Below are 24,889 nucleotides of genomic sequence, written 5' to 3' on the forward strand. Positions count from 1 at the left end.
GCAAATATCCTATTTGCTTTATTAAGTAATTAGCCTACTTTAATATTTTGAAATATTTAATGTCATGATTCACTTGCATTAAAAATGAATATATATTAACTTTTCTTTTTAAAAATTAATTTTTTTAAAAGAATTTAATCACAGATCCATCATATCTATTTTTATTATTAGGACTGATATAATTTTAATGTAGCTCTTTTCTAAAGATTGAGTTTAAATTGCTGCAATTTACCTGTGTTAATCTCATTTATCTTGTATACCTGACATCGGCTGTGATAATACCTTGTAGATTTTTATGCAATTAGTTTTAATACATCTAAACCTTTTTAATATGTACACAAACACACACACATACAGTATTATCCAAGATTCAAACTATTAGCATGTACGATAAACAGTACTCTTAGATACTCGTTCATTGATATGTATAATTAATGTCTTATTTTACATTATTAGCATGTACAATGAATAATTGTACAATTAATATTAATCAAGTATATCATATTATTTCTAACTTATTAATTGAAATAAATAATGATCCTTTTTTTAAAAAGAAAAAAGTTGTTGTGAAAAACCTAACATTTTATATATATATATATATATATATATTACCTTTTACCTGTAACACAATCATTTATATTTTGTTTTTTATCCTTGTCTAGTAATTTTGTAAATTCTGAATTAAAAGATTTCTTTCCTTGAATATAAAATGTAAAATAATACATCTTACTTTTTAATTGAGAAAAGAAATTCATTTTCAAAATTTCAACTAAAATATTATTTACATAAAACAAATTTATTTCTTACAAGTTAATTTTTTTAGGGCAGAAGGATTATCTTTTTATATGATTAAATGACATAAATGTTTTTAAATATAAAAAGTTCTTAATAACTTTAATAATTAGGTAACATTTTTTATTTATACCACTGAATAAATATGTAGAATGGATTTTGCTCCCTGAAGCAGAGAATAATGTCATCCATTGAAATTTTAAAAATACTTATACATATTTGTTTTGAAGTTTAAAAATCATGTTCTGTGCTAAAGTGAAATTAAATCAAACCATTTTTGAAACAGCTTATTAAGTGGGCGTTGAAAAATGGATCACGTACAACAACAATATTACAGAAATATTTTTGTCAAAGCAGGGAGAAGCTCCACTAGCAGTGGAAAAGCCAGGATTGATACTAACAAAACTGATGCTCTGTGTCTGTACATTGGATTGGAAAGGAAATGTTCATTTGCAAATTTTATCATTACAAGTATGCTGAAGTAAAAACCTTAAATGAGGAGCTAATAAGTTGCATTGTTTCAACATATTACAAACTGCATTGTTGTAAATGAACAGCTAAATAACAAAAATCGGCTGACATTAGTACTGGAAGTTAATTTTTATTTAGAAAATAATATCAGTTAATAAAGCCGTTCTGTGTTGTTAATTATACGTTTGTTGTTGCATGCATTATGAATGTAAAATGCAATTAATTGAGTGCGTTTTACCTTGTTTTATTGTTAACATGATTTTTCCATCACTGCAATTTTAAATGCTTATGAATCGATAATGAAGATTGCTTTAAATCTAAATTATGTGTCATATGGCCATTTTCCTATTTAAACAAAATTTAGTTTGATTCAATATGGCGGACAAAACCCACCCAAAATGCAGATTTTTTAAAAATATATAGAACCCCATTTCTTTGTGCCTCCAAATACCTCTCAGATATGCAGTATAAAGCTGATTCCACACTTAAATAACACCCAGTGTATATAACACACTGGGTGTGTGTGTGTGTGTATGTGTATATAAACATATATATATAATACATGTATATGATGCATTAATTCATAACCCAGTTGAAGAGAGGAGGATGTTATTTGTAATAAAGAAGAATATAAATATTTTTATTGTAATACGTTTATTTCAACAGTGGAACACAATATTTTCCAATGAAAAAGAGTTGCTTTATCTAATACTTAACTTTAAACTCACACTGGCTAGCTGCTTATATACATTACAAGTGAACTAGTAGCTGGTTACGTCTCTGGATTTTAATGGATGCATCATGAGAGGGAATGACATGTTGAAACTGTGTTAAGTATGTAGTGGTTTGGTTTTAAGTAACTGGTAAAATAAACTAATAACATAAATCAACTATATACACAGACAAATTAATTAACAGGTTATTGGGTCGGCAAGAAAGTAATTTCAATTTTGCAGTGTGAAATAAAACTCCAATATTTTATACAAACAATGAACTTTAATCAATTATACACGTTCCATTTTGTTCGATAACCTTTTGTCACCTTTCTGGCAACTTCATGATTCCAAGCTCATAGAACTTCTGGTCCTTGTCAGCAAAAAAATTACCAAGTGTGATTTCAGGACATCATCATTAATGAAAATTTGATGGTCTGAGATCAAGGCTATATGGGGGATGAGACATCACTTCCCAAACAAGTTCTAGTAATTTTCCACAAGTTACCAAAAATGTGTGAAGCCTTGCACTGTGTTCCTGGAATATAATTTCTCTGTAATTTGCCAATTCTAGCCATTTTTCTTTAATTACTTCCTGCAGTTTCATTAGTTGTTGACATTAAACATGTGAATTGATCACTGGTTCCTTGGAAACAGCTCAAAATACAAAACACCTTTATAATCCAACCAAGTTGACAGCATAATCTTTTTTTGATGCAATTAAGCTTTCGGTCTGGCTTGTGCCAATCATCACACTTAGACCATGATCATTTTCGATTGATGTTATTGTAGACAATTCATTTTTCATCAACAATGATAATTTGTTTCAAAAATGGGTTAACTTCATCGCATTTGAGATGCATATTGCAAATACTGATTGTATCTCTTTCAATTCATGTGTAACTCGCATATCAAACTTCTTAACAAGTCAAAATTTCTTCGATTTGATTTTCAATTGTTGTATGTGATATATTTTACCTCTCTGCAATTTCTCGCACAGTTATATGATGATCCAATTCTTCAAGAAATCCTCCAAAACAAACATAAAACTATCTATTTGTGAAAACTGATAATTACCTTCTTGCCAACCCCAATAGATGCAAATTTACCATTTAACATGTTAGGCCTTTTCAAGACTATGGATTCAGAATCATTAGTTATTGAAATACTTTCTCGGGTAATGGATTACCTTCATCATCATAAGTCAAAACTAATAGTTGTCATAATCAACTGTAGGTCTGAGTTTGTAATATAAATAACATTTTGTAATATAAATATCATGAATTTGGTACGAGCAAACCAAAATTTTATTAAGCACACACCTATTTTAACAGACCTATTTTATGAGCTGCCTTCATATGAGTTTCTAAGGCTGATTTAAATGTAAAAGACTTTAAACAGTCATTAAACATACACTTCCACTTCCTTTCTGTATGAAAATCCTTCATGTGCTTATGTAATGAAGTCTTTCTATTAAATCGTTTATCGATACAATATTTACATGCAAAACGTTTTTCATTCATGTGTGCTAAAATATGAGTTTCTAATGACATTTTTATAGGAAATATCTTTGAACAATATGCACAAATAAATTCTTCCTTTTCTTTACTATTGCTTCCTAAGGGACAACAAACAGTTCTATTACATTTTCCGCAAGTAGGACAAACTTTCATCATATTGATCTTTACTACAGCATGAATTCTATTTATATGGATTTGCAAAGCTTGATTGTCTTTAAACTTTTTACCGCACTGATCACACATGATTCCTCTTATTTTATCTTTATGATTCTTAGTCGTGTGACGAACCCTTTCATTTCTATCAGAAAATACCTCAAAACAATATAAACACACTCTCCTAAAGATATGATCTCTAACATGAGATATATACCGTGTTAAACCATCAAATTTAATGTTATTGCATATGCAACAACTAAAGTATGAATAACTGATATGGTGTTGTATGTGGTTTACATAACGTTTAGTATCCTTAAAAGGTTGACAACATTTGTAACAAATTAATAAGAGATGAGTTTGAATGTGCTTAAAAACCTTTTCTTCTATTAGTCCGACCACGTTTCTACAAGAAGTCAATGGACATTCGAATCCATGACTCAAATTTTGGCCTAGAACTTCTTTTTTTGATAGCTGTAATTTTTCCAATGGTATTTTCTTACTTAATATATCTTGAAAATATTTTATGATGTCTCTATTAGTCCTCAATTTAACTTCATTACAAGAATTATCCTTGCTACTGTAAAAAAAAAGGATTAATCTTAATCAGAAATAATTCAAAGTTCACATACTTAATAAAGCAGTTTGAGGATCATTCATAAAGTAATCTGCAATAATTTCAAACAAATATAATAATTAAAAAATAATTTTTTTTAAATTTATTTATTTATTTTGTTTTTATTATCCACTGCTAATTTTGTTAGCAATTGAGCACGATGCTCATATTTTCTTGTTTCCCAAGAAAATATTTAAAGCAGTACTAGAGTTATTGTAGAAAATCTCAATTATGCAAAATTAAGTCGACTAACTGGCTGCACTGGTATTCTGTACTACGTATTTAGACACACTGGGGATTTCATAATAAGCACATTAATATACTGTTTTTCCACTCGTCATGAAATCCAAGCTTTATCTGATCCCAGAAAATGGTCAAGAACACGTTCCATGTATTAGACTGATTTTTCCCAGTTTTGAATACAAAGTGAACGACTGACAACTGCTTCCTGCAATTTTATGACTCATTCATTTTTCATCACCAACAGATATTAATCATTTATTAGAAATGTCAAGGCTTCTCCAGTTCACTTTTTATGTTTCTTGGAGACTATCTTTGTCAAGGGTAACCATTTTACAAATTACATTACATCCAAAATATTCACAAATCATTTCATGTACAAAACTTTGAAATTTGAAGAAATGGGACGTGCAATTGATTAATCAGTAGTGACTTGTCTACCTTTAAAAATTTAATACTAGTTTTTTTTTCAGTTCTTCAATCAGAACAGAAAGTCATTTAGAATAATCTCTGTTATTCTTTACTGATCATGATGTACCACTTTCTGTTTATTTCATTCATGATGATTATCACAATTCATGTTTCCCTCCCTATTTGTCCACAATCTTCTACGGTGAAAATTTCTTAATAACTTCACTTCTTACTTGGTATTTTATATTTAGCAATTTTTTATTTTTTCACTTGTTTTAACGATTATGAAAATGGTAAAAAAATAGATTGTCTCAGACAGGGCTAATACAGCAAAGAAGTTAGCAGGCAATTAGTATTGTTAAAAAATTAACCTCTATGACAACTACACACAAACCTTCTATCTTCTTTGAATTCTGAATGATCCTTAGACTCGCAAATGATAAAAAAAGTTTTTTTTTAGGAAATATATTAGTTATTATTTCATCATAATAAATGATTATTTAAACAACTGTCAGGATGTACCCTTGATTATGCAGACCCTTAATGATCATGGGTCTGAAGAACACGTAATATTAATACATGCAATATATATAAAAACTTCTGAAGAATGTATTTTGCTAATATATCAAAATTACTAACAGTGTATTGACTTATTAAACATTTGTATATTCCCTATATTTGTGACCTTTACTTTTGTGATTACTTTTATAGGTGTGTAGTTGAACGTTCAAGATACTATTAAATAATAATTCATAGGTGCTGTTATGAAACATAAGCCTACAAATAATTTACCCATTACATAAATAAAACCCTCCACATTTCTTTTTACTTTATTTTATTTAAGGTTCTTAACTGTATAATCGTATTAATTTTTACAGTTTTTGTTTGCCTTGAGGATAATGAGGAATTAGCTAAGACAAAAAACATAATAAACCAGAAATTACATAATTTTATTACTTACTAGTAAAATTATTACGGATAGATGAACTCATGCAAACACTGAAAGCAAACAGTTACAAGCAAGAACAGCTTGTATGCAAAAAACGATTTGATAGAATCTTACATTTGTTAGTATCACATCAAACTAAATTCTTGATAATATTTCAGTATAGTACTTTAATGTAACAAGACATGGATATGAATAATGGTCTAGAATTAGACGACTTGATGAAATTTAAAAAGAAAAAGTCTTAAAGACAAACAGGAGAGAAGAGAAATTCATGGTAAAATCTTGTAATATGGCAAACCAGATCGATAAACCATTTACTAAAGCTTTCAGATTTAGATAATTTGGTAACAGAAGAGTATAGGATACAAGTACTGCAAAGGAAAACAGACTGGAATAAACAACCCTTTAATTGAAGATAATAGGCATAATAGGTCATGTTTTCTATGTAATCTTTTTTAATTCTAGAGTCATTCTTGACAACATTGAATCAGAATTCACTTCATAACTCGGTTGAAATTACAATTCAACAAAAGCAGTAATATAAAACCTGATAACAAAACAGAAATTACAACATTTATACATATTATATATTCACTACCTTTATATCAACACTGGAACTGTACATCACAATAAACAAAACGACACAAAAAACAAAACAGATGAAACTTTTCAGTCTAAAGGTCACTTAATTCTTAAATTTCTAAGCTATCATCTTTAATTGAATCCAAAAAAAATATCTGGTTGGAGGGTTACGCATAAAGCTTCTATCTCAACTGTTAACCACTGCCATAATTTATATATATTATTTAAATAAAGTATAGGATATAGGAAGTTTATCAATGTTAAATTACCACAGAAGAGTAAGGACATCAAACCACTAAGCCAATACCAAAAAAGTGCTTTATGATTAAATTACTAATTTCTGTAAACCTTAATGAAAAATAATTTTACAATTTATCATGTATTGTACAATTTCCCTTCAACTTATAAGTGTTCATTATAATTCAGTATACCTGGAACCACCTATTATTGTATTTTATAATCTATAATATATTTTAATTTTCACTTTTTATATTCACTTTTTGGCTATCTAATACACTGCTATTTAATACAACTTTCTTTCTCATTACTTGAAAAGGTAGATGGTAGAATGAGCTTCTGATTGTTTACCTGCTCTGTAGATAAGAAACAGTTTATTGATTTGAACACAAAAATAAAATTTATTTAACAAAATGAGTCTGCCGTACAAATAAACATTCCAACCTAGAGATAACGTTACACAAGAATAAGATATACAGAGTGATTCAAAGAAACGGGAAATTTTTTCCACTACTTGATAAGTGGCGCCAGCCTCTCTAACCTAACCTGCCATTTAGTTGTCATGGATCCTTGAAGTTGTGCGCAACGTACATTTGCTATCAAAGCGTTTTACAAAAACAATGACAGTGTGGAGGGAGCACGTAGAGAATTTCACCATCATTTTAATCTGGGACGGCACGACAGTGTTCAGCACATGCAATTAAAACATGGATATCTAATTTTGAGCAAACTGGTTCGGCAATGAAAGAGAAACCTCCAGGCCGTGAGCGAACCGTCCATATGCTACAAAATGTTCAAGCTTCACAAGATGCTGTCACACGAAGTCTACATCGGTCAATCCGTTGTCTCTCAGCATCTTTACAATTGCATAGTTCAAGTGTTCAAAGAATGTTAGTGAAGGACTTGCAATACCATCCATACAAGTTGCAGATCGTCCAGGAACTGCAACCGAACGATGCAGTTGTGCGAGTACAATTCTGTAATGTAATGCTTCAGAAGATAAATGATAACAAAGAGTTTGTTCACGAACTGTGGATGTCAGACGAAGCGCATTTCCACCTCAGTGGAAATTTGTTAACAAGCGAAATTTCAGATACTGGGCACAAGAAAATCCTACGCAGCTACACCAGCGTCCGTTGCACAGCCAGAAAGTGACTGTGTGGAGCGCTATGTCATCTTACGGTGTTATAGGCCCTTATTTTTTTGAGGATGACAACAGTCTTGTGATTACAGTGACGTTGAATCGTTACGTAGCCATGCTTGAAACCTTTGTTGTGGAACAACAAAAGAGATTTCCACCGATTCTTAACACAGCCTGGTTTCAACAAGACGGAGCAACGTCACATAATGCACGAATATCGATGGCAGCTGTACGTTGATTGTTTGGACAACGTGTCATTTCACGAAATGGTGACATTAGATGGCCTCCCAGATCGCCTGATCTCTCAGCTTGCGATTACTTTTTGTGGGGTCACCTTAAAAGCAAAGTGTTCTACAGTAGACCTGCTACAACGGAAGAACTTAAGGCAAAGATCCAAGAAGCAATTGCAGAAATTCCAGTTCAGATATTACGTCAAACCATGAACAATTTAACGAAGAGACTTTGTGAGTGTTTACATAGAAAAATAAACTAAAATGTATGTATCATAAACTGGCAACATTTGTACGATTACATGAAATAAAATTCATTTTCTAAAAAAAATTTTTCATTAACGTTTTTTAATTTTCCCGGAAAATTAAAAAAAAAAATGATGATTTTCTTTGAATCACCCTGTATAAAGCAGTAGTTTAAAAACAAAAAATACCTAGTAATGGCTTCAGAAAATACCACGATTTTAAAGTAAGGTCTGCTTTGAAATAAAAACATAACTGAAAAATGTGGAAAAATTTTATTGCTTAAGCAAAAACTACATTTACTCATTACTTTTCAACACAGCTGCCTAAACTGCAACTCATTTTTCAAAGCTTTTTATTAACTTTTTCATTTCTCTCTTAAAGAAATTCTGTCACCAGTGACTTAAACTACACAGTAAAAACACCATTTTTCAATTTGATATCATTGTCAGACCTTTGTGATACAAACCACTGTACAAAATAAAAAAAATAAAATGACTGCTGGGAGCTAAGGCTATTGGACGGAATATTTTCCAATTGCCTAACTGTCATACTGATTTGCTATGTGTGGCTAGGCATTATCATGCCAAAACAAAATCCCATGAGATAGCATCCCACATAGTTTACTTTTACAGCTAAGATTTTGTAACATTTCAAAATATGTATCTATATTCTCAATAGTTCTGCGATCACAAAATTCAACAAGCAAGACAACCTGTTTGTTCTAAAAATCAATAGTCTTAAGCTTCTTTACAAACATTCTTATTTGAACTTTTCTTTGATCTAAAAGATGACAAATGCCAACATTGCACCGACTGCTGCTTTATGACTATGTTCAAATAAGAAATCAGGTTTCATCTCTGATAACAATATAATCATATTTCATTTTTGTAATGTTGCAAAAAAGTCATTTTTCTTGAGTGTATGTGTCAATTAAACAACTTAAGCACCCATCTGGCAAACAACTTTTTATCGGTCAATTTTTCAATCACAACTTCATAAGTCAATGATCGTGAAACATCAACTGTAACAGTGAAGCGCTAGTTTTATCAAATTTTATCAACTCTTTCAATTAAATCATCAGTTATCATAGACAGTCACTATGTTCATTATGAATAAATCAAACTTAAAATAAGGCTAGATAAAAAAAATCAATCATTGGAAAGAAATATTTGCTGAAATTATAGGTAACATTTTTGACACTGAGTATAAACTGTGATTCTTTTTTCTACACCATCACACAAACTACTCATTTTTTATTAAAAGTAAATCCTCCAAAATATTAATTCCTTACATTAACAGTTTTGACTGAAACAATTACATAATTTAGAGAAAAATAAAAATGAAAAACAATATTATAAACTCATACCTTAAATTTTCCTCAGTAAATGAAGATGAAACACCATGAGTCATTCCATAAATTTCATAATGTATTTTTAAAAAGAATTCTGAATGAAAAATCATTCCGCAGCATGAACATACATTTTTTCCTTTCTAATATTCAATATATGTTTCTTAAATGATTGTTCATCATGAAAATACATCAACGAACAGTCATTACAGTTATTTTTACCTTTGCTGTGTTTTTCTTTTACATGAATTAAAAAACTGTTTGGGTTTTTTGTTATATACGGACAGAGACCACAACAATAATCACAATGAACTTGTACATGATTTAAGTATAAATCTATATCAGAATATTTTTCATCACAATCAGAACACTTCAATTTTTTGTTATTCAATTCAAAATAATGCTTTTTGAGTAAATGGTTTTTAAAATTAGTTTTAAGTCTAAAAACCACTCTACAAAACTGACAGATTAACTTTAGATGACTATACAAATGATCCATTACTGCTTTTCGAGAATAGCAATATATGGCGCATATGAAGCACTTAAATCCAATACGATCACTAGTACCTGGACGTGGCCACTTTATAAAATAAGGCATAATTGAACACTTTCCTTTTAATATATTTTCAGCACAATCAAAATATCTTGAGAATGATTCACTCATTAGATTATTCATATTTAGTTTTTCAACATTACTGTAACACAAGAAGAAATCAATCAAATTAATAAAAACATAATAAGCAATTCAATTGAAAGGATTATTGAACTTTGTTACCTGTCTAACAAACTAGTAGTAGCATCTCTCAGCCTTTTAACTGAAATTTCCTAGAATCAAATACTGGTCAAATTATGCAATTTTCATATACTACAAAATTTCCAAACTGTAAATCCACCACCCTCATAGTTTTTTCTTATATGGAGAATTAATCACCTAAAAATTGATAATTTGTGCCTACCCAACATTCCATTTCAAAGTTACCTATCATGTAACTTGGGTGAGAAACTGTTATCATGCCGTTGTTAGTCAAAATAAAAAACTGGTTCATTTTCAACACTGTCCAGGCAGACATGTTGTCATAATGAAGCCGTCAGTCCCCCAACCACCATCTTCAAGTAACATTTGGCTATTTCTGAATGTGGCAAACCACTCATAAATTTTTGCCTGGTTTAGAGCTTCCTTTCCATAAACTTCACAAAGCATTGAAACTGTTTATACCACTGTTTTCTTTAAATTGAAAGAGAATTTGATGTTGGTACATTGCTCCTTAAAGTTTGCCATTACAAAATTGCAAAAAGCATTGGGGGCTTAAGAAAACAATCACTCTGTCTGCTGCAATGGTTTTTTTTATGAATGCTACCTGGCCAACTGAGCAGGGAGGGTCTCTAGTAAACGTACTAACAGGAGAGAGCAGCACTGGCATTCCTACAGAAAATAATTTTCTTTTTTTTTTTTGGAGAATAGTTCTCTAACCAGAATAACTTTCATCATATCCCAGTATATATATTTTTTTTGTAATTATTCAAATATTTTTAGAATTACAACAAATATAAACTCTGATAAATATATGTAAATTTCATTGATAAATATATAAAAACTGCAAGAAAAGTTGTTTTTTTTATTTATTACACCTAAAAGTAAGCATTTAATGTAATGAATACATTTAAATGTTAAAAATGGGATACACACTTCCCCATAATTCCCAACATTATGGATATTATTTTTCATAATTCTCATTACATTAAACATAATTGTTTTCTTCAAATAACTCAAAACTCTCAAAAATAATTTAGAAAAGAATAAGTTTTAATACAGAAAAAGATTTAATTTTTATCATACATACAATAGTTTTTTATTATTCTGTTGAGGAAATAACTTTTGTTTGTATTTTATTGCAAAAGTAAAATAGGATTTACTATATTTCAAATGAGATTTATTAAACCAAATATGAGCCATCTTGATCTACCACCTTCTGTAATCTTCAGGTAAAATTAAAATCCCATACCGTATCACTGTAAAACTTCTGAATTTTCTGGATGAAAACTTATGATAAGTGATTATCTCAGGCCTCTGTCAAGCCAACTTTATACGATTAAGAATTCTGAAGACTTAAAAAAATAGTAATCTGATAATGGAAACCTCTTTGTTAATCTCTCTTAATCTTCAATGGGTCACAAAAGATGTGCAGAGTCTGCTGTTGTCCTGATGGAAGATGATGCCTTTTCTATTGATCAATTCTGGTCACTTAATCTCGGTCGCTTGTCGTAATCTTTCTAACTCTTGATTAAAAGAGGTTAGAATTAAGTTGGGTGTCCTACAGCCACATGACAAAAAAAAAATCACTAATAAGATGGCATTCCAATCCTATGAATAACAAGCATCCCATCCATGACTTATACAATGAGCAAAATATACTGTTGCATTCTCAAAGTGTGATATTTATAAAAATTACAAATAAACTTTTATGTTTTCTCACTCCGAAGACTATATACTCATAGATTATACTCTTCTTTACTCGAAGTCCAGTCCCCAAAAACCATACAAAAATTCCAATAGTCAAATTTTTACACAAAAACACAATTTATGTAAAAATTAAGATAAAAAGTAAAAACATATGATTTCCAATAGTGCATTTAAAAAATAAAATTATAACAGAGTTGTGTTTTTGTTTTCTACCACAAACTGTCATCGTAATTTGAAAGAAAATAAATTTTTAAAACTATATTTTCTCTTAGTTTTGTAATTTAAATAGTTTTTGAGTAAAATCCAACTAAAGGAAAAACATTTTATAAACAATGAGCAAAGTAGGAAAGCAAATATAAACCTTTAAAAACTGGTTTACAGAAAGAAAAAATAATTTTAAAAAGGTAGGAAAAATAAGATAAAACAGGTTGAAGAACTATAACCCCAGTAGTTTGTAAGATATTCGACCAACGTAAAACACAAAATTTGATGTAAAAAAACAAGTTTTTTTAGGCCTGTAGTACAATAACTTTGTTGAATAATTAATAAATGTGAGAATTTAATTATGAGAAAATTAATGTACATACAGCCAATAAAAAACTTTCAAAAATCAGTTTTTTATTGCATCAAAACAGACAAAAAGTAAACAGAAAACATATCATTCTTTCTACACCTAATAAACATTCTTTTTAAAAACAAAAACTAATTAGTGAAGAAAAACTTGAAATACAAAATTTATAAAACAATATTTTAGTTTGTATATTCAGTAATTTACAAAGGTAAATAAATAAATAAAAATAATTACATAAAAGACTAAATTAAAATGTATTATATTTCAGAAATATTTTTAAAAATGTTATTGTATAGTTTGGCAATACTAACAGCAGGTAGCGGCGTCTCAGCCTTTCAACCTGGCATCAGGCATGGCATTTACATACACACTACAAACCATTCATCTCATCCTCTGAAGCAGTACCTAATGATGGTCCTGGAGATACTAACAGCTGGTTAACAATGAAAATTGTGTACTTCATTTGAATCTGTTGTCATAAATTATCATATAGATAAAGAAAGTGTAGTGTTATATCATAGTGTAAAAATGCTGTTTCTATTTTCTAACAAGAAATATGCCAATATAATTTTTGTTTATGGATTTAGTAATGAAAATTCTGAAACTGCTAGACATGAATATTAGGAAAGATTTCCTGGAAGGCAGATTCCAAATATTTGAAAACCTTTTCTTCACTATATCAGCATTAATAAACAAAAGTGTCATTTCCAACGTGTTCATTTTTTGTTGAACGCTAAGTAAATCATCGTATTAATAATGAGCATAGTGTGATTCAGCATAGCCCACGCACTTGTACAAGACTAATTGCATGTTGCACTGATTTGTGACAAAACAAAATGCACTGGTTTGTGGCACATTCTATAGAAAGAAAATCTTCATCCTTTCCACCTGCAGAAGATTCAAAATTTGCAGCCAACAGACTACACCCAACAGTTAAACTTCTGTCATTAGCTTCTAATGCTGATAAGGTTATTAATACTAAGTAAGTTACTCATTAAAATGTAAAATGCTATTAAATTTATATGAAACAATACCGAGATGATATGGAAAGCCACCAAAAATATTTTAAGTCAGGGAAAGTACTATGTACATTGTGAAGGTGGAGATTTCAAACAACTGCTGTAACTGAGGTTTGTTATTCTGATAAATATTTATCATATAATATTTTCCTTTTTTTATTTTGTTATTTTAAGAATAATCTTTATTACGTACAGAATAATATGATTTTCTGTCCATTTTTCATCTGTTTTGCTTAAAAAATACCATTTTTTTTAATTTTGATTTATTTTTTATTGGCTGTACTTATATTAATTTTCTCACAGTTAAATTCTGTATAAGTTTTGTTACAAATCTTCTGCATTAATTAATCACTTAACAAAACTATTGTACTATAAATCTGAAAAAAAATTGTTTTTTGACACCAAAATTTGTTTTTTTGACACAGAATGTTTGGTATCGTTCGCATGTTTGTTGCGTGCTGATGTATGTTGATGTGTGAGTGTAAGGTAGTGGGGATTCTTTGGTGCGTAGTTTCAGTGCGTGGTGACATTTTGTGAAAGACGGATGTGTATGGCGTCTTAAGCATTCATAGTGTTAAATGTTACAATATCTTAAAACCATGTAACATTCAAATGTTACAAACTATGTAACATTCAAATGTTACATAGTGTTAAAGAGAAATGAACATTGGTAAAATAGACGGAGCATACAGGAAAGTAAAGGAAAATTTTGGGGTACATATATTAAAATCTAATAAAGTGTTAAACAAAGATGGTATACTAATATATAATACGAAAGGTAAAGTCGATAGATGGGTGGAATATATTGAAGAGTTATACGGAGGAAATGAATTTGAAAATGGTGTTATAGAGGAAGAAGAGGAAGTTGAGGAGGATGAAATGGGAGAAACAATACTGAGATCTGAATTTAAGAGAACATTAAAAGATTTAAATGGCAGAAAGGCTCCTGGAATAGACGGAATACCTGTAGAATTACTGCGCAGTGCAGGTGAGGAAGCGATTGATAGATTATACAAACTGGTGTGTAATATTTATGAAAAAGGGGAATTTCCGTCAGACTTCAAAAAAAGTGTTATAGTCATGATACCAAAGAAAGCAGAGGCAGATAAATGTGAAGAATACAGAACAATTAGTTTAACTAGTCATGCATCACAAATCTTAACTAGAATTCTATACAGAAGAATTGAGAGGAGAGTTGAAGAAGTGTTAGGAGAAGACCAATTTGGTTTCAGGAAAAGTATTGGGACATGTGAAGCAATTTTAGGCCTCAGATTAATAGTAGAAGGAAGATTAAAAAAAAACAAACCAACATACTTGGCGTTTATAGACCTAGAAAAGGCATTCGATAACGTAGACTGGAATAAAATGTTCAGCATTTTAAAAAAAATTAGGGTTCAAATACAGAGATAGAAGAACAATTGCTAACATGTACCGGAACCCAAACAGCAATAGTAATAATTGAAGAACATAAGAAAGAAGCCGTAATAAGAAAGGGAGTCAGACAAGGATGTTCCCTATCTCCGTTACTTTTTAATCTTTTCATGGAACTAGCAGTTAATGATGTTAAAGAACAATTTAGATTCGGAGTAACAGTACAAGGTGAAAATATAAAGATGCTACGATTTGCTGATGATATAGTAATTCTAGCCGAGAGTAAAAAGGATTTAGAAGAAACAATGAACGGCATAGATGAAGTCCTATGCAAGAACTATCGCATGAAAATAAACAAGAACAAAACAAAAGTAATGAAATGTTGTAGAGATAACAAAGATGGACTACTGAATGTGAAAATAGGAGGAGAAAAGATTATGGAGGTAGAAGAATTTTGTTATTTGGGAAGTAGAATTACTAAAGATGGACGAAGCAGGAGCGATATAAAATGCCGAATAGCACAAGCGAAACGAGCCTTCAGTAAGAAATATAATTTGTTTACATCAAAAATTAATTTAAATGTCAGGAAAGGATTTTTGAAAGTATATGTTTAGAGTGTCGCTTTATATGGAAGTGAAACTTGGACGATCGGAGTATCTGAGAAGAAAAGATTAGAAGCTTTTGAAATGTGGTGCTATAGGAGAATATTAAAAATCAGATGGGTGGATAAAGTGACAAATGAAGAGGTATTGCGGCAAATAGATGAAGAAAGAAGCATTTGGAAAAATATAGTTAAAAGAAGAGACAGACTTATAGGCCACATACTAAGGCATCCTGGAATAGTCGCTTTAATATTGGAAGGACAGGTAGAAGGGAAAAATTGTGTAGGCAGGCCACGTTTGGAATATGTAAAACAAATTGTTAGGGATGTAGGATGTAGAGGGTATACTGAAATGAAACGACTAGCACTAAATAGGGAATCTTGGAGAGCTGCATCAAACCAGTCAAATGACTGAAGACAAAAAAAAAAAGTTACATAGTATTACAATGTCTTAGTATTCATTACATTAAAAATGTTATACAGTCCACTATTGTGTGTGTTCATTTAGTGAAAAAACATAACATTTTTTGGTCATCCGTGAGCCGGATATCTGAAACAGTGAATATAGTGAAATCACAATTATCCAGAGTGGGCACGGTCAAGGAGCAAATCATTACGTGGTTTTTTATTCAAGTCATAACAACAAGACGTGGGTTCGCGTTCGTCTGTCGATGCGTAATCGGCTGTAGTAATGTGATTGGTATGCAGACTTGGAGACGGCGTGCAGGCTTATCAGTTAGCAGTCCGAGAGATAAGTAGCTAATTATAAGTTGTTTTCATCACCAATTTACTTATTATTCCATGTTATCATTTTAATTCTTACTTTATATTAATTTTCGCATTCTATTTAATTCACATTCCTGATTGTTTTCTTTCCTGGTTAGTATAGTGTGCGTAAAAAATAATAAATGTCAAATCTGGTGCAATTAAAAAGGGATCGTGGAACACTCAAGGCCAAGGCCACTAGATTTAACACGTTTTTTGTTAACAAGGCCAACAAAAAGGAATTAGGGCAATTAAAATTAAGATTTGATGTATTTAAAAACGTGTTGCAAGATTTCGGGATTATTCAAACAAAAATTGAATCCCTTGATTCAGAAGGGGCTGAACAGGAACGGGAGGATTTCGAAAACAGATATTTCAGATTAGTTGAAGAATAGATCAAAATTTAGTTAAATCGAGTGCATAATCGTTTAGTGAATGTGTGCAAGCATCATGCCCGGTAAAACTGCCTCCAATTAACCTTCCAATTTTCCATGGTCAATACGATGAGTGGGCCTCTTTTCCAAGTACGTTTTCATCAGTTATTGATGAAAATGTTTTACTCTCGGAGGTGCAAAAATTTCAGTATCTTAAATCTGCATTAAAAGGTGAAGCATCTTCAATAATTTTAGCTTTAGAAGGGACATGGGACAATTATAAAATAGCGTGGGAGCTTTTAAAATCCAGATATGAAAACGAACGATACTTAGTCAATAAACACATGAAAGCTGTTTAACCAAGAAAAAATTGAGAAAGCGACTGCAAGTAGCATTCGACACCTAATAGATAATACCCAAAAACATATTAGGGCACTTCAAGGTTTAGGCCAATCCATTAAGCACTGGGATACTGTAATGATTCATTTAATGACTAAACAGCTAGACAATACAACTTTTTGTGAGTGGGAGGCATGAAATAGAAGCAATGAGATTCCCACACTAGCTGAGTTAATAAAGTTTTTGGAACAAAAATGTCAGGTGTTAGAAGCAATGGAAAATAGAAACATAGTGAAATGTTCTCAGATTATGCCTAGTTTCGATCATGGTAGATTTAAGTCATCAAATAAGAATAAAAATTTGTCAGTAAATTATATATCGTCTTTAAACAAATGTGCATTGTGTGAAAAATTCCATCCTATTTATTCGTGTGAGAAGTTCTTATCTTTATCAGTGTCAGCTAGGGAAAAAGAGGTGAAAAGATTGAAACTGTATTTCAATTGTTTATCAAGCAAGCATAGGAGTACTGAATGCACTTCCAGTTGCTGTAAAACTTGTGGGAAAAAGCATAACACTTTATTGCACTTTCCGCAATCACAGATACTTGGTAAGGTGAAAATGACAGGTAACCACTCAAGTGGCAATATACAAGGGGGTGAGGCAACCAATGACAAGGTTCAGCCTACAATTGTGGCTCATTGGAATTCAAATCAAGTAAATATTGCTGTACTATTATCCACAACGGTAGTGGGAGTTGTTGACAAATGAGGTGCTCCTCATTTATGTAGAGTTCTTTTAGATTCAGGGAGCCAAAGCAATTTTATAAGTGAAAAATTGGTAAAAATATTAGGGTTGTCACAGAGTAGGAGTAATATTGCAGTAAGTGGCGTGGCTTGTTCTACCACACAAACGACACAGTGTACTCAATGTAAAATTAAATCGCGGGTAACTTCTTTTTCAACAACTATTGATTGCATAGTTTTAAAATCAGTAACCCAACCAATTCCAACATTTACAATTGTTAAAAATGAGATTAAAATTTCATCAAATTTGCAATTAGCCGACCCAGAATTTCATAAGTCATCTGACATTGACCTCCTTATTGGAGCAGAAAATTTCTTCAATCTATTATGTGATGAAAGAATCAAACCGACTGGAACAGCATTAGTATTTCAAAATACCATGTTCGGGTGGATCCTCTCAGGGACGATCATGGCAAATCAGGTGGCTGGTGCAGCAGTATGTTGTAATCTGTCTGTTGAAGAAAGAGTTGATAAACAATTGCAACAATTTTGGAAGGTAGAAGAGATTGATCACACTGTCAATTGTTCCCGATCAAATGCTGAAATTGAATGTGAAAACCATTTTGTAAGAACAGTCAGTCGTGATGCAGATGGCAGATTTGTTGTAAGCTTGCCAATTGAAACTCCAGAAAAGTTAAGCAACTCTCAAGAAACAGCAGTAGGTCGATTGAAGGCTTTAGAACGACGATTCAATCATAATGTCGAACTAAAGAAAAAATATAGTGAATTCATGAAGGAATATGTGAAGTTAGGTCATATGAGATTGCTGTCTGAAGGTGCAGAAAATCAACAGCTGGTTTCGTCATTTTATTTACCCCATCATGCTGTAATAAATGAATCGAGTTCAACCACCAAACTCCGCGTTGCTTTCGATGGAAGCTGCTAGACTTCAAGTGGAGTCTCATTAAACAACATCCTGTTGGTAGGACCAATAGTGCAGGATGAATTATTTGACATTACTGAGATTCAGGAAGCATCAATTCACATCTGACATAGAGAAAATGTATCCGCAGATAAGAGTGAGTGAAAATGATGTTGATTTTCAAAGAATTGTGTGGCGAGTAGATTCAAATGAACCGATACAAACATATCAACTAATGACCGTCACATATGGAACAGCAGCAGCTCCATATTTGGCAACCAGGTGCTTACAACAATTGAAAAGAGAAAATATCCAAGGGAGCAGCAGCTCCATATTTGGCAACCAGGTGCTCACAACAATTGGCAACAATTGAAAAGAGAAAATATCCAAGGGCATCACAAGTGCTTTAATCTGATTTTTATGTGGATGATCTGCTCTCAGGTGCGGATTCAATAGAAGAGGCAAGAAGGATTCAAGATGAACTTATCACAATGCTACAAGGTGCAGGATTTCATTTAAGGAAACGGTGTGGAAATCATCCACAACTGTTAGATAATATACCCGAGAAGCATAAACAACAGCATTGCATTGGTCTGTGGGCAGATGAATCTCAGCCTATTAAGATGTTAGGTGTCATGTGGGATGCAAAAGGTGACAATTTCATGTTTATGACTAAGGTAAATGTGCAGCCATTAATTACCAAAAGAAATGTGCTTGGAAGAATAGCTTCGTTGTTTGATCCATTGGGGCTGTTAGCACCAGTAATAGTGAAAGCAAAGGTTTTCATGCAGCGACTTTGGGAGCTGAAGGTTGGATGGGATGATCCACTATCAGATCAACTGCAATTATCTTGGAACAATTTTGTATCCGAATTATCATTACTCGAATTGTTGCGTATACCTCGTAAGGTTTGTGTAGGAAATGCGACAAACATACAGATTCGTGGGTTTTGTGACGCCTCTACTGTGGCTTACGGTGCATACATTTATTTGCGATGTGAGTTAGCTGATGGCACTATCTCCACTGAATTAATTTGTGCAAAATCACCTGTGGCACCTATAAGACAATTGTCCTTACCACGACTGGAATTGTGTGGAGCAGTCCTGTTATCTCAACTGGTCACAAGGGTTATCTCAACTGCTCAGCACTCAAATTGACTTAAACACCTAAGTGTTTCACTCAAACACCTAAGTGTTTTCTCTGGTCAGACTCGACAGTGGCTTTAACATGGATAAAATCTTCATCTAAGCAGTGGAAAACCTTCGTAGCAGTTAGAGTGGCTCAAATCAGTGAATTAACCGGTCATTGTGAATGGAGACATGTGAGAAGTGAAGATAATCCAGCAGATTATGTTTCAAGAGGGCTAAGCCCAGGCAAAATTGCTGATGTAGTAATGTGGTGTAGTAATGTAGTAACGTGGTAATGTGTAGTAAGGTGGTGTAGTAATGTGGTGGTGGTAGCAACTTGGCTTTCCAAAAATAAAGAAATGTACATTATACTAACAATGATAGAAGCATGTTTAAACTCCCATCCTATTTCTCCTTTATCCAGTGATCCAAATGATTTACTTCCATTAACTCCTGAACACTTCTTAATTGGTGATGTAATAACTTCTCCCGTAAAGCCAGATCAATAATCAACATCAATGAATCGACTTACCAAATGGCAGGTGGTGCAGCAGAATCTTCAACACTTTTGGTCCAGATGGTCAAAAGAATATATCACTGGCCTTCAGCAGAGAGTAAAGTGGCAATCTCCATCTAAAAAATTGTTAGTTGGTGATCTGGTCATAATTAAGGAGAATAACTTACCGCCACTTAGATGGAACATGGGACGCATACTCCAACTTCATCCAGGGAAGGATGGATGTGTCAGGGTTGCAACGGTTAGAACTGCAAATGGTGTTCTTAAAAGAGCTATTACTAGACTGTCAATTACCACTTCAAGAATAGACTACCATACAAATTTACATAAATATTTTTCTTCTTTTTTTTTCTGTGTTCGTATGCCTTTACTTGTGTGATTTATTCAGTTTTCTCTGTTTTTTTATGTCATTTATTGTGTATGGGCATTTAATATAATTGAATGACTATTGTGTAACAGTTTAATTAAGTGAATAATTGTGTAATTTGTTTTTCATGTGTATTATGGTTTATTATTTTTACAGATTTAGAATCAGACTGGTTTTATTGTGTTTACTACAGACAATAATTTAACATCATGTTTAGAGTACAGATTTTTTGAATTGTACCATATGTTAATTGACTTGTTATTGATGAATTTACAACTTTTGTATGCATTTTTTAGTATAATTCTCTTGTATTCTTGGTTTAGTTTGGTTAATATGTATTTTGTTATCATTTAAGTAGGAATATGTAACTTGCATGTATGTTCGTTACATTTTTTTGTTCATTTTGAAGGTGGCCCTTCAAGGTGGGGGGTATGTTTGGTATCGTTCGCGTGTTTGTTGCGTGCTGATGTATGTTGATGTGTGAGTGTTAGGTAGTGGGGATTCTTTGGTGCGTAGTTTCAGTGCGTGGTGAGATTTTTGTGAAAGACGGATGTGTGTGTTGTCTTAAGCATTCATAGTGTTAAATGTTAATATCTTAAATATTCAAATGTTACATAGTATTACAATGTCTTAGTATTCATTACAATAAAAATGTTATACAGTCCACTATTGTGTGTGTTCATTTAGTGAAAAAACAAAACACAGAATTTTGTGTTTTACGTCTGATATCTTAAAAACTATTGCAGCTATAGTTCTGGGACCTATTTTATCCTATTTCCCAGCTCAAATTACATAAGAAACTACCAACTTTATTTCTTAATTTGGGTACCAAAAATAATAGTAGGGCTTCTTTTTATTAGAAAAGCTGAAATACGAGCAAAATTTTCACTATCAGTAACTTGAAAACAAAGCGTTTCCAGACGTATGTTTATATTTTTCATTATTTTTACCAGTAGAACAGGTTCTGAAAATTTCTTTGTTTCTTCATGGGAACCTGTACATGTATTCCAGCATCAATTCTGAGAGTAGATTTTTTAAAACTGTTCTCCTCCTAATTGTTGCAATTATTCTTTTATATATATAAATTTTCTGTACCAAAAAAGCAATTTGTACTGACTGACTGACTGACTCATTCATCAACGCCCAGCAAAAAATATTGAAGATGAATTGATGAAAATTTGTGAACATGTTTTTCTTACACGCAAGTGCACACTAAGAAAGGATCTCTTTAAAGTCAGTGTTTAAAGGGTTAAAATGGTTTAACTATGAAATTTAGTATTTTTTTTTTTAATTTCTCAGTAACAAATGAAGATATAAACTTGACTTTTTAAGTGTGTTAAAATGAATCCTTGTGTGCAAGTTAAATACTCTTCAAATAAATATCTAAAATCCATTTTTGAGTTTTTTTGAAATTTTATCTTTTAAGGAGTGTGACTGTGTATGGCGTAGTGGGGCTCAGTCAACACAGCCACTACCACTTTACTGTATGTGCAATGCAACTGGCTGCACCTATCTCCAATTACTTGACTAAAAAACAGATTAATAAAAAGCTGACCATGACAGGAAAATCAAGTAACCATACAGCACGGGTGAAGTCACAACGGGTATGCTAATTAATTTATAAAAGAGAAATATTACCTTAAGAAAAAATTTACCAGTTTGAAATTTTTGTGAGCTTTTATTTTAGGGAATAAAATTAGAAACAGACTAAAAGTATAAAAATCTAAACAAAAAAAAAATGAATGTATAAGAAAACTTACCACATATACAGATCAATATTGGAAGTTACATCTTTATTATTATCAACAACCTCTAACTTGTTAATTACATTTAGTGGATTCTCATCATTATCGCTGGAACAATAAAATAAATCATAAAAACAATATAATTGTTTTCATTCTATAATTTTTTTTATGTGTATATAAAATGACATGTTATGAAGATATACTGATAAAAATTTGTGTAAAGTTCTTACGATATAAGTGCACACTAAGAAAAGATTTTTTCAGATTCAGTTTAAAATAATAATAATTTATTTTCCTAACTAAGAATACACTTTTTAAGACAAACAATACAATATCATTTACAATATACAATAGATACAAATTAGGCATAGCGTTTGAATTATATAAATACTTCTGTTGACCTAAAAACAGCTTGTTCCCTTAGGTTCTAATTGGACTACAACAGGCTCACAAGAGTAACTATAGTTTTCTAATTTAAAACCGATGCAATAATTTATGATAAAATATTATTTTTTGTGATTTAATAATAGTTTGGAAAATTAGGTACTCCTTGAGGACACGAGTTCTGCTTTAGGAATTACCATCGATTAATGATTAAAACATTGAACAATATTAAAGATACGTAAATGAAGAGAAAAGTAGCTGAATAGATATTTAAGAATTACTAAAAATTATAGAAATATTAAAGAGAGGGGAAAAACATTCAGTTTGTCATTAGAAGTCAAAAGGTGATTCAAGAAAGCCATAAGCTTTAATGCTTCCCTAGGACTTGTCAATTTTAGTCATAATTGAATCAAAAAAGAACTCAACATTTTCATACTGAATGAGCCAGCGCTCAAGAGAAATTCTGAACAAATTTAAACCTAGACTACCTATCACACAATTTTGCAAAAAATTATAAACCTTTGGTGCCACATAAGTGAAAAATCTACGAAAACACTCATTCAGGGGTCTAGGAAGTACAAAATTACCCTTATGTCGCATATCTCGGTCAATTAGTCTATATTTAAGAGCCTTATCTCCACTCTAAGAAAGAAAAATTTACTACCTTATGTAAGTGTAAATGCCTCAAAGGGAGCAAGTTCAAGTAACAAAAAAAACCAGAATGAATGTGTCCTAGCAAGTATTCTACATATTATACATACAACATGTTTCTAGCCTACCACTATAGGTAGAATTTTATTAAAATATGCACCACCCCAACACTAAATTCCATATCTTAAATGAGATTCAACCAAAGCCAAGTAAAGCATTTTTTAGAACACCGATCGGGCAGAAATCCCGAAGATAATAAAACTTTCTCACGTAACATATTTCATTCTTTAGACTAGGAATATGTTTTTCCCCATGAAAGATTACAATCAATAGTTTCTCCTAGATATTTCACATACTATCGACTTGATCAATACTACTGCAACTACACGCCACTATTCTAGAGCAAGTGAGATTATGATATCTAACATTCGAGTTGCTAGTTTTCTCACCCTTTAACTGGAAGATAATGTATTTGGATTTAGATAAATTTAATGTACCTAAATCCAAATACATAATCTTAGAGAGTTAAATGGAAGTAAAAACTGCATTAAAATGGAGTAACAATGAAGTTTACTGATTTTTTAATTTCTTTGTAATAAATGAATATGACAACTTATTTTTGGAGAATATAATCTAGATGTGAATATCTAAAAACCAATTTCTAGATTTTTTAAATTTAGTTTATAGAATTAAAATGGATTTTAAAATTTTTTTTTAATCCTGGCTATTTTTTTAATTTCTCAGTAACAAATGCGATATCAACTTGATTTTTGGTGTGTGTAATCTTCATGTGAATATCTAAAAACAAATTTCTACATTTATCAAAATTCATTCTTGAATGGGGTGAAAAAAGTTAAAAACATTTCGAACACTGATTGCAATTTTTCCCATTTGACTATAATAAATGATATATTCACTTTATGTTAGCTTGCATTCTCTTCAGATAATTAAATAGAAACCAATTTTGGGTCTTTGAATTTTTATTTTTTAAGGAGTTCAACCGTGTATGGAGCAGCGTCTCAACCAACACAGCCACTGCCACTGTTACTAAGCGCAGCACAACTGGCTACACCTGCATCCAGTTACTTGACTAAAAAATATAAAATAAAAAAAATAATAAGAAACGAAGTACGGTCACCTCCTAGTGGTGTTTATCAGATAACACTAAGAACTGGGATAAATATATTTTTACCCATACAAAGGACAGGTAAGCAACCAGCTATATCAACTATTTTTAAGATGGAGGCTAACTATTTTGAAACCCACATATTCTTCAGATCAAG

The 24,889-nt window shown here is 31.3% G+C and overlaps 1 protein-coding gene across 3 annotated transcripts in view; it reads right to left on the reverse strand.

Annotated features, from left to right (window-relative positions):
• Positions 1-1,898: 1,898 nt before the first annotated feature.
• LOC142330514 (uncharacterized) overlaps positions 1,899-24,889 on the reverse strand; it is a 34,134-nt gene continuing 11,143 nt past the window's right edge. The window contains exons 5-7 of one of the 3 annotated variants that reach the window (XR_012757792.1): positions 22,587-22,679; positions 9,668-10,344; positions 1,899-4,229 (exon numbers count right to left, since the gene is read on the reverse strand). Coding sequence is in view for 1 of the 3 variants with exons in the window: in XM_075375836.1 (XP_075231951.1) it covers positions 9,759-10,344; positions 22,587-22,679 (679 nt within the window). In the remaining 2 variants the exon portion in view is untranslated. Of the gene's footprint in view, positions 4,230-6,825; positions 7,041-9,517; positions 10,345-22,586; positions 22,680-24,889 lie in introns of those variants that run through there. The other 2 variants (XR_012757793.1, XM_075375836.1) reach the window with 2 other exon arrangements.

Source organism: Lycorma delicatula, chromosome 9 (genome assembly GCF_047948215.1).
Source record: "Lycorma delicatula isolate Av1 chromosome 9, ASM4794821v1, whole genome shotgun sequence".
In the NCBI taxonomy this organism is placed as follows: domain Eukaryota; kingdom Metazoa; phylum Arthropoda; class Insecta; order Hemiptera; family Fulgoridae; genus Lycorma; species Lycorma delicatula.